This window comes from Python bivittatus, unplaced genomic scaffold (assembly GCF_059951505.1).
Source record: "Python bivittatus isolate LINGU-HERP-01145 unplaced genomic scaffold, Pbiv_v1 ctg000410_np1212, whole genome shotgun sequence".
Lineage (NCBI taxonomy): Eukaryota > Metazoa > Chordata > Lepidosauria > Squamata > Pythonidae > Python > Python bivittatus.
This window is the reverse complement of record NW_028277067.1, coordinates 13,216,868-13,227,445: the sequence shown is the minus strand read 5'-3', so window position 1 is coordinate 13,227,445 and position 10,578 is coordinate 13,216,868. Positions and strand designations below refer to the sequence as shown.

Below are 10,578 nucleotides of genomic sequence, written 5' to 3'. Positions count from 1 at the left end.
TATGAAATGACTGAAGAGTTCTCTTCCAGCATTGATCAGGCCACCCCACTCCTAAGGTCTTTGCACCAGATATTTTACCCTGTGCAGATGAAAGCTTCCAACTTTTACAATCAGCCCTTAAATTTAAGTCTCTCCCTCACCTCCTCTTTACTCCCGGTTTCTTTCATCTTGTCCGCAGTCTCTCTACCCCGGATCTCTTCATTTTATATTGTTCCCTTGGTGCCCTTTTGGCAGGCTTCTGGGTCCTGGTGCAGAATGTTACTTTTTTCCCCCCCTTTTCAAATCGCAAACGTGTGTTCTTTTTCAACTGTAATAAAAATAACCTCAATGTGAGAAGGAAATATTAAACCCTCTTTGTGCGCGCGTTACATTCCCTCTCCCCCAGGTTTTTTTTTTTTTAAAGTACAATGTTTCTTTAAAAGTCTCCATCTGCATTTCCCATTAGATGCGCCTCTAAGGTTTCGGGTGATTAATCGCTGCATACTTGGCTTTGGTTGGAGAGGCTGGGGATGCGGGTTAAGCCCTCCCTCTTTCACATTTCTCTTCCTAAACTTGTTACTCACACCCCAGCAAAGTCTTTAAAAGTGTTTTCTGGGCTCTGCTGTTCCACAGCAAGCGAGCGCCCGGCCTGGGAAGGAAGGGGCGTTCTCCCGCGGAAATTAAGGGAGACTTTCGCCAGGCTTCCCAAGCGACTCGACCCACGACCTATTGAAAGCAGCAGGCCGCGGCGCTTTCGCCTCTCGGCGCTTACTTTCCGCCCGAACTCCTTGCTCTCCGACGCTTTCATCCCGAAGCTCCCCGCGGGGCTCCATGGATCCACCTGTCGCCAGTAGCTGCATGAGGAATCCTCACCCTCCCTCCGCGCTCTGGGGATGCCTGCGCCGCCCCCACGTCGAGGGCCGAGGACCCGCCGAGCCGCCCCGCTACCCTCAAGCCCCCTTTGCGCTCCACCAGAAACCAGACTTGGGGCTTTACGCGGACTTCTCGGCCTCCTGCCTGGCCACGGCCCCCCAGAGCCTCCCTCGCGCCGAACGCGCTTTCGAGGAACGTGGCGCTTCCTTCCAGCAGCCCGCCTGGCATTTGGCGGCCTCCGAGAGCAGGCGGATGCTGTCGGCGGAGTTGGCTTTGGGGTCAGGGGGGCTGGAGGGGGGCAGCCCCAGCGTGGGGGATACCAGCGAAAATGACCTCTTGACAGGGACCGTGGCAGGCGACGCTGGGAATAAAACAGCCCGTCGGAGAAGGGGAAACGAAGGTAGGTGGTCCATAAGGAAGATGCGCGCAGCTCGGCTTGGTCTTCATGCCGTCTTTAACTGCGGAGATTCTCCAAGCCCTTCTCTGTTCTAGCTACGAGATAAACTGGGTGCATTTATATCAGATCCTGAATCGAATTTCTGAATTAACTCATTTTCTGGATTTGCCCAATCCATTACATCATAACCAAATGGGCTGAATTTGCAAGCCAGAAAAAAGATAACGAACACTAAATCTGTCAGATTTGCATGTTGTGCAGGTACAGCTGCTAGTGTGTTGTGTGAACACAGTCATGTAGGCCTTCAGAAGAAATAAGATCAATTATTTTCAATTATATATTCAATTATATAATTATAAAAAAACAAATGTCACAGGAAAGAGCAGAGATGAAGCTGTGAGAGATTCACTGATAATATAACTGGGTTCATGCCTCATGCTTAACTAGGATTTCTTTAGCCATGGTTTGTTGAATACACTATAGTTGGGTGGGTTTGTTGCTCTGGAGAGCATAGCACAAGAAACAATGGCTTACATACACAGCATATTAAGAAAAATCCAGGCTAACTACATTCTGATTTAAGACAATACTTGAATCCAACAATGCATGGAAAAATCAATTTGTGAATATCTAAATGTCAATAATGAGAGGAGCTGACTGGGTCTCAGGGAAGGAGGGTGGATTTCCACAGCCAAGATAGCATCACTTGACCCTCTTACATCCTAGCTAAATTCATTGGAAATGGAGCAGAGCCTCCTGAGAGAATTGACTTATGAGATAATGTGACCGTGTTGTTTTGGGCTGTTCTTAATATGGATTTTATTCAATTTGGTGTTTAAGATATAATGCAGTTTTCAGGGTTAGTGTGTTTTATGAACCCAACAATGGGCTAATTTCACACACGTTAAACCCTAAACTGGGATTAACGAAACATAATTGCTACCTTTGCATGTCATGCACAACATGCAATGCCTAAACAAATAAACTATATTATTGTTTAAAGTTAATACTTTAAACTCACTACTCAACCCCACTTGAACCTATTTAGTGTGCAGTGTAAATCTAGCAATTATATTGAAGAGATTAGGCCCTTTTGATGCTCTCAAAATAATCTTGGAAATTGTTATTCTAGAATAGGGAAGAACAACATGTAATCTTCCCAGTGCTGTCAGTCTCCAGTATCCAACCACCCCCACTTATGGCCAACAAACAGGGAGATGGAAAAAGGATTTCAACAACATTTGGAGGGCCAGAAGTTGCCATGTATGTGTTAAGATCCCAGGGGAAACACGTTTCTACAGAAATGAGACTCCTCTTTCACTTTGGAATGGTGGCCGTACTGCATAAACATCTTTGGAATTTCATTGAATGATACCTGGGACTCCAAATATCCGAACTTGACCACTCTACAAAGTGGAAAGTAGAGAAAAGTGGAAAGTGGAAAGAGAGAAAAGTGGAAGTTGGATTTATTTAAAATAAGAGCATATTTGATTCCTCTTTGAAATGTGGTTATTTCCAGGATGTAGTAATTCCAGATAAGGTTACCAGTTTGCAATCTGGAGATATTGTATAGCAACTCTTTAAAGAGAAGACTTTGAGATAATGCCAGTTTGTCTTCTACTGCCAGAGTAAGATCACCTGAGTAGAAAGGTGTGGTATAAATCAAATAAATATATAATAATGCCCCATTTTTCAATTACTTCCCTTATTTATACACATGAAATGAGCTTGTTACAGCAGGTGGAGGAAGAGGATGGCAGTGAGATCAATGGAATAATAAAGTGGTAGAAGCCATCTTAACCATGAGTGGAATTACAGTATTTCTAGCTCACAGTTTGGCAACTCTGATTTCAAAGCATTTGGCTAAAAGCGAGGGGTGGGGGGAGAGAATGTATTGTGGCTTACACATGAATCTGAAATTAGGTCTTGCCCTGTTCCAGATGTGGTGGCTACTCAGTGGTGTGAAGGTATTCAGAGTATAACTGAGTCATTCTTGTCTGTTGGATTACACATTTTGTGGAGTTAAGATCCAGCACCAAAAATACATTCCTGCTGATACTGATCATTGATTTCCTTCCTTCCACCCACCCACCCACCCATCCATGCAGTGCTTTGGATTCTATTCTGGAATGGTGCTTTGGAGCTGAGGGAGTTATTTAATGATCTGCAACTCTTTAAAGCAGCTGTGTCTTTCCTTGTGATCTACACACACGTACACGGGCACATATATACCCCCATATACTGTATAGTATATTGCACACATATATTTTCTCATGAACAGTTGAAGTCTCAGATATGCAAGTTTGAAGATTCTCCTAGACTCTTATTAGTGGAAGGGCGAAGGGGGCGAGAGTGCAGTTTGGACTACCTGGAGAAAGTGGATGTTCAAGTTCTTCTGTAATTTTGTGCTGACATCTACTTTGCATTTTTTCAGAACTTTTCTTTCTCTGAGAAAAATACTCCCCACCCCCATCTTTTCAGGAAGTGTTCTTGAGAATTTCTTTCAAATTTCTGTTGTTGGTAGTGCGGGGTTGGTTTAACTTATTTTGTTGTTGAAAGCCACAGAGGCCGCAACTGATGATGATGCTTTATGTTGTATATCTTTCCATCCCTCTGAAATCTCCCTGGTTACCCACACTTCCTGAACTGGAAAAACAAATCACTGTGAGAAGTTCCCTTGTGATATCTTCCCTTGGAATTTAATGGAGGTGTGGAAAACCAGAGAGACTGCAGACCTTTCAAGAGGGGATTCACAGCTGCCCTGGAAAAATACATGTTTGGTTTAAGGGCTTTTTTTGTCTTTGAATCCAAAGACTGCACAACCCTAACTCGCACATCACCAGTGGGTAGGTCAAGGCCAGCCAAAGTTAAATGAGTAGTCAGAGCTTAGTGAGAGAGTATCTTTTTAGCAGACAGAAGCCTCTGGGTGCAGTTCTTGTAGCACCAATTAAAAAATATCCATGTAGTGAGCAATAGCAATAGTTTCTGCATGAGAAGTTGCTGCCAGTCAAAATAGAGAAGCTTGGGTAGATCTGGCTAAGAGAGCGCAGAATCCTGGTTGGAATGGGTGGCCATCTGCTGATGTATTAAATCAGTCCCCATTTTATCCATACCTTAAAGCTCTGACATATAGCCCATCTTCATTTATTGAGGTATGGTAAAATGGGGACTGATTCACATACAAAGTTCTGGTAATAACTTTTAGCTAGCCGCACTTGAATTCTAAAAGTCATGGTCTCTGGAAGCCAAGTCAGCACACACTCATGGTAGTTTGTCAACTGATTAAGACCTTATTTAGGAGTACATTGGTTCCACAGGAAGTGTAAATTTTACTTATTACCCTTGTCTGCTTATCCTATCCCTACTTTTGCAATTCTTTGTAATATTAATGAGGTTTATATTTTTTAATGTTGCCTGTTCTGAGTGTGCATAAACCCTGGAAGGGTAGAATATAGTCTTTTAAGTGAATGCTTAAAAACCACAGTAATCTGATTTTTGCTCAGGGGTGGGTAACATGGGAGATCAACCAAGGATACTCAAGTTGAATTTTATGTCAAGCAACTAACTTCCCTTGTTCTTACATTTTATTCATCTTCCAGGACAAAAACGTGTCATGGGGGAGGGCTAGATAGCTAAAGTGATGGGGTTATTTAATGCAGACTCACATCACAAACCAAAAATCCAGGAGCTACCACATGAGACCTAAATCATTTGAGGTTTGATGAGTTGCTCTCTTCTAGACAGAAATCCCACCTCATGTCAAGGTCCTGCATTTTGTTAGAGTTGGTGGTCAGAGCTAAACATCTGTGTCAGGTTCTGTTCTGACTTCTGGACTCATCCAGATTCTCTCCTCCCCCGTGTGCAGATTGGCTTTGCTACCCAGGGATTAGAAAGTTAAGTCAGCCACTATTCTTTAATAATCACAGTTTGTGATTACAGATTATTTAAAATGTAATTAAGGCTAGAATTAGTCAATGTCCAGTAATGCCCAAGGAACCTTTTTCTGGATAGCTTAAAGTCAGATAAAGGGAGTCAAAAGCAATGATTAAACTCAGCGTTGATAAAATATTTTTTTAGCCCACCTTTTGGCTTTAAAAAGCCAGCTGCAGTTCCACTAACGTTTAAAAACATTTCAGACTTAGATGAAGTTGGCAAATGTGTGCAGGAAGCATATGTCTTTTTCTCTGTATATTTTTGGGCTTATTTGCTTTAAAGCTCATGTACATTTTCCCTTCAGCTGGTACCAGATTTTCATTGCATTGTTACCAGCTGCTCTCTGTTTTTGTAGGCTGCTGCCCTGGTATAAATGCATGATGAATAGGAAGCATCTTTTTCATCATTTGCAGTAACACTAACAAGACACCTAAGCATCCATCGGGGTTTTTGCTTGTCTGTTTCAAAGTGAAAGACTGGTGCTTTCCAGGATCCGCCTGACCCCTTCTTATTTCCTCTGCCACATATCATTTAATTGGATCGCTTGAAGCATCTGGAGTGTTACGTTCCATAGAAACCTTGCAGTGGTACATTTGCCTGGCTCATATTTTCTGCTTGCAGCAAACAGAATTGTAGTGTGTGTATAATTTATTTGGTAGCTTTTATCATTTGTGTACTGCAGCAACAACTTAGGATTCTTTGGATCTTTTCCTCTCTTCTTTTTCCCAGCCTTGGGCTGTGTTCACACAACATGCCAGCCACTGGTTTAACTAAGCCACCATTTGTTGATTCATCCAGTGTTCTGGGTTCACCCAATGGACTGAGCCGCCAACTATCGAGCCTAAGAGTCGGGGGGGGGGGTTGGTTTGTGTGCTGTCCTGATTTAATGAGAAATGTCTCTCTCCTTTTTGTAGAAAGCCAGGACGCAGGCAGTGGAAGCCCCACAGCCACCTCAAAGAAGGCAGCCAACAGCTCCAGAGCACGGAAGGAGCGCACAGCGTTTACCAAGGACCAGCTGCGGGAGCTAGAGGTGGAATTTGCCCACCACAATTACCTGACGAGGCTCCGGAGATACGAGATCGCGGTGAACCTGGACTTGACAGAAAGACAGGTGAAGCTTTTCTACTTGGTCTGCCTCTGCCTGAAGCACATCTCCTCCTGCTTGGCAACAGTGCCTAGAGAGAAGAGGAAGAAGGGTGGGAATGTTCAAAGCCTGCTCATTTATAACCCTCTCAAGTATCCCAATTTTTTAAAGGGGGAAAGCAGGCCATCCAGTTCCAAATAATGATGATAATACCAGCACACCCTCCTTCTATCAGTACTGGCTTGGGCTAGATTCTTACAATATCGGACTTGTGAGCTAAATTCCATATATAACTCTATATGTCTGAGTGTGGATTTGAATTTAGATGTCCCTGGTCCTAATTTCATAGGGCTGTTTTATGTCAGAATGTAATGCAAATACAGGTAGCATACTGAATTAACTCAGCCTTATAGAGATGGAAGCTATCTTAAAGGGGAGAGGCAACGGTGCACCAGATATTTTAAACTACAATTGCCATAAGCCCCAATGCCCAAGGCAAGGCTAGCTGATTTTTGAAGCCACCAGGTGTTGACTCTGAGATGCTCTCTTTGCAAAGTCTGTCTTGCTCTTGAGAGTTAACTGAGATTAACCGAGTTGCCCCTTGAAGCTGAGTTCAAGGGTAAGCACAACTTGTTAAGATTGGGTTTCCACATCACATTAAACATGGCTTGTTTTAACCATAATTTGCATAAATCACCCTGGCCTGATTTACACAGAGCACTAAGCCATAGACTAGTGTCTGGCTTACACCTTCTGCTAATCCAAAAGCAACCAACTTCACAACTGAATGGGATGTGTAAGGCCAAGTGCAATGGGGATCCGTAAGCTCTGTCTTGTAAACAAATGTCTCAGAAGAATGCATCTGGAATTTGCCAAGCCATTTCCACAGAATTCCTTCCAAAGTTATACCTGCTTGTTCTGGCAGCTTTTTGCTGGCTGCTGCTAGAGTGCAGGCTTTGGCAATCATTTGCTATTAATGCTTACTGAAAAACTAGTTGAATTACTGCAGTCTGGGATACTGTAATGAAATGGCGTGTCAGGAAAGACAGCTGCTACAGGTCTTCTCTACTGAAGCAGCAGGGATGTTGCAAAGGCGGCATCTTTTCCTTTATTGAGAACAGAAGCCAGAGATGATGTGGGAAAGGTGGTGACTGATGTTCTAAGCTATCAAGGAGCACATCTAGAATTTTGCTCAGGAAGGTAGGCTTAGAGAGGGGAGAATTTAACCCTTATTTCCTGGAAGTCTGGTCAGGATTTCTTGTACTGAATGAACACAGCTGAAGCCTTGTGCCTGAGCATCTGAGTGCCAGGAAGGGCAAAGGCAAAAGGGTTCTGGGATTTGGCAGTATCAGGCTTAAGTGCCCGGGCAGGGCTGTGGTTCATTCCAGCTCTTTTGGCCTTGTTTGTAGTCACTGTTCTCCTGATCCAGTATTTCTCTAGGTATTGTGATAAGTTAGAAATATATCCCAACTTGGTACCCCTCAGATATATTAAAGTACAACTCCATCCCTCTGATCAGTGGGTCTGAGAATTATAGGAGTTACGATTCAAACATATGGAGATTACCAAGTTGGAGAAGGCGGGTGGCTAATTCAAAGTTTTCAAGAACATGCAGCGCGCTGCTATCTTTTAAATTTGCAAGGCTCTAGTGATAGGAGGAGACTAACTGAAGACCCAATGGCTGGATTCTCAATTGTTGGAAGCCATAGTTTGCTTTAACCATGGTTTTAATAAACTGCAATGATTGGGTTCGCACTATACACTAACAACAAAACCAAACCCACAACATTACTGGGTATGGCTTAGCACAATGTATGAACCCAGTCACAGTCTAGTTCACAAAGTGTTTTTTTTGTGCTTTGTCTTACTTAGCCTTTTCTATGGGGTTCATTAAATAAACCACTGCAAATACAGCATAGCCAGTAAGTCTTCCCCCACCCTCTGTAGGGGAAGGCAAGGGTTCAGCTGTTCTTTTCACAACCTAAAGCCATTGACTCAGAACAGAAAAACGTCCCAAAAACCCATCACAGTTATCTCAGCTTGAACATGCCATTATGTGCAGATTGCATAAACTCATCAGAAGTGCTGTCCTGTTTCTTATGCAGGTTAAAGTATGGTTTCAGAACCGCAGGATGAAATGGAAACGTGTGAAAGGCGGACAGCCTGTGTCACCCCAGGACCACATGGAAGACATGGACTCTGCTCCTTCCCCAAGTTCAGAATAGCCCCTTCTCTAATAAACTGATCTCTATCAACCTTGTAGGAATATTGGGGATACCACTATTAAGTGGGAATCCCCCCTAAGATTTATCTCATTACTTTGACATTGGAGGCAGGAAATAGAGCCAGTGGTGCTTCCCAGGAAGATGGATTCCTCTACTCTCTCTCTCTCTCTGAGAAAGTAAGCCACCAAGGAGGAAAAAGGACCAGAACTGTGCAAAGATAGATTCCCAGCAATTCTGTGGTTGAAATCAATGACCTTTTTAGCACAAAGAAGCTGAGTTGGAAACTATGTTCAGTTCAATCTACTGCCCAGGTTTTCATTCTTAAAGCAATGTTGTTGCAACTTTGAAGCAGCAACCCTGCTGTTCGCACATGTTGTTTGGTTAGCCTCCTGTGGTCTCATAAAGGAACTCTTACAGAGCTCATCTCTGGAGAAGGTTTCCACTTGAAAACAAATGCTTCCTTCAGTCAGTTTGATAAGCATACATGCTGTGCTTTTAATGGCAAAATCAAAAAATGGACAACCTACCTGAGGCATGAAGGTTTGGGGGAAGATGGCACGGATATATCATCTTATCATTGAAGTTGTGAAATTCACTACTCTCACAATTCAATCCTCAGAAGAAGCCTCTGTAAACATTGTTTTTGCTTTGTATTTGTAGTGATTATAGAGGATGGCCTTGAAGGACAGAGGGAAGATCTGTTCCCAAGGCAACAATTAGATTAATGGGGCTTGAGCCCAGACCAAGAAAGTGGTTTCTGGAAATGCCTCAGAAAACCCCCTCCCCCATTCACATGAAGATAAAAGAGGGAGGAAGAGAAGTGCATTGACACTTGCAAGGCTGATGTCAGCCCTATAGGATAGACCAGACTAAGAAACAGATGCCATGTAGATCTAAAGCTACTTTTATTAGAACAGCCATAATAACAGTCTTGAGGCTAATTGTGGATTAGTCAACCAACCCATGATTAAACCCTATTTTTTTACTTAATTTATGTCTTTGTGTGTTTTACATAATGTTGCTTGCCCCCCAAATGAATAGCCTATATGATTTATGTTCTGTGAGTTTATGAATTTGCCTTATATAGAGTCAGTAATTGGTCCATTATACTGTAGCATGCTCCACCCCAGCTGCCCCACATAAAGAGTGCTAATGTTCATATGTATCCTTTCTTACGTGAGTAGATCCTGGATGTGCTCTGTGAGAAAGCTAAATATTTGTGTGTAATAGAAATTCTAAAATAAAAATGAAAACATTGTACAGAATATTAGCGTGCATGTGCCCCACCTCAGAGCAGTGAGGCGTTTCAGTTCAGTTATTTTGGAAAGAAGCCATTAGCAGTGTGATACTTTTGTTACACTTATTTTCACATACGTGGAAGCTGGATATGAAGTAGTAGCTTTAATTCTCCAAACAAAGTTATGTTCCTCATATTTCCTGCAGAGATCAGCAGCTGTATTTCTCCCTTGCAGACAGTCCTTCATATTAACACATTCTTTGTGTGTGTGTGTGTGTGGGGGGGGGGGGTTTAAAATAATCCTCTTCCAGAACAGCCTACAATGGACTTCTTTGAGGGCAGCTAATCTCTGTAAAAGCAGGTAATCACATAGATACATAAGACCAATCGGGTTACTGAACTATAGCTCCCATAAGTCCAAGGAATTTGGATCAATTGTAAAAGATGTTGAAAGATATTCTAAATTAAAAGCTCAAGTGCTGTAGGCTTTCACCTCCAGCTCAGTTGTTTTTTGTTTTTGCCTTGACCTATATGTCTCTCTTTCCACAAAACAATTTTCGTCTGTACCTGTTTGGACCCAGACTATACCATTTTTAGTTGGTGTGGCAACAGGTCAGAATGATCTGTTATTCCAAAAACATCTCTGCATCTTTTCCATTAATAAAGTGCCTACCATCCTCCTGAGAAAATAGTCTGCCGTATCTCTCACAAGCGGATGGTGTTACCAGGAATGGCAGGCTCTAGGTCTCTGGCCCTGTTTGGGCAGTTCAGGCAATTGGATCTGTTGTTACTTCCAGGAAGTACTTAGTAGTACTTAACTCTTCTTTCTAGATTCGAATGACACACTAGC

At 42.8% G+C, this 10,578-nt stretch overlaps 1 protein-coding gene across 1 annotated transcript; it reads left to right on the top strand.

The window, feature by feature from the left end:
• The first annotated feature begins 583 nt into the window (after window positions 1–583).
• On the top strand, window positions 584–10,001 carry MEOX1 (mesenchyme homeobox 1). Its single transcript, XM_007428571.3, has 3 exons — window positions 584–1,252; window positions 6,097–6,293; window positions 8,372–10,001. The coding sequence occupies exons 1-3, from the start codon at window positions 811–813 to the stop codon at window positions 8,489–8,491; spliced, it is 759 nt and encodes a 252-aa protein (XP_007428633.1). The 5' UTR covers window positions 584–810; the 3' UTR covers window positions 8,492–10,001.
• The last annotated feature ends 577 nt before the right edge of the window (window positions 10,002–10,578 follow it).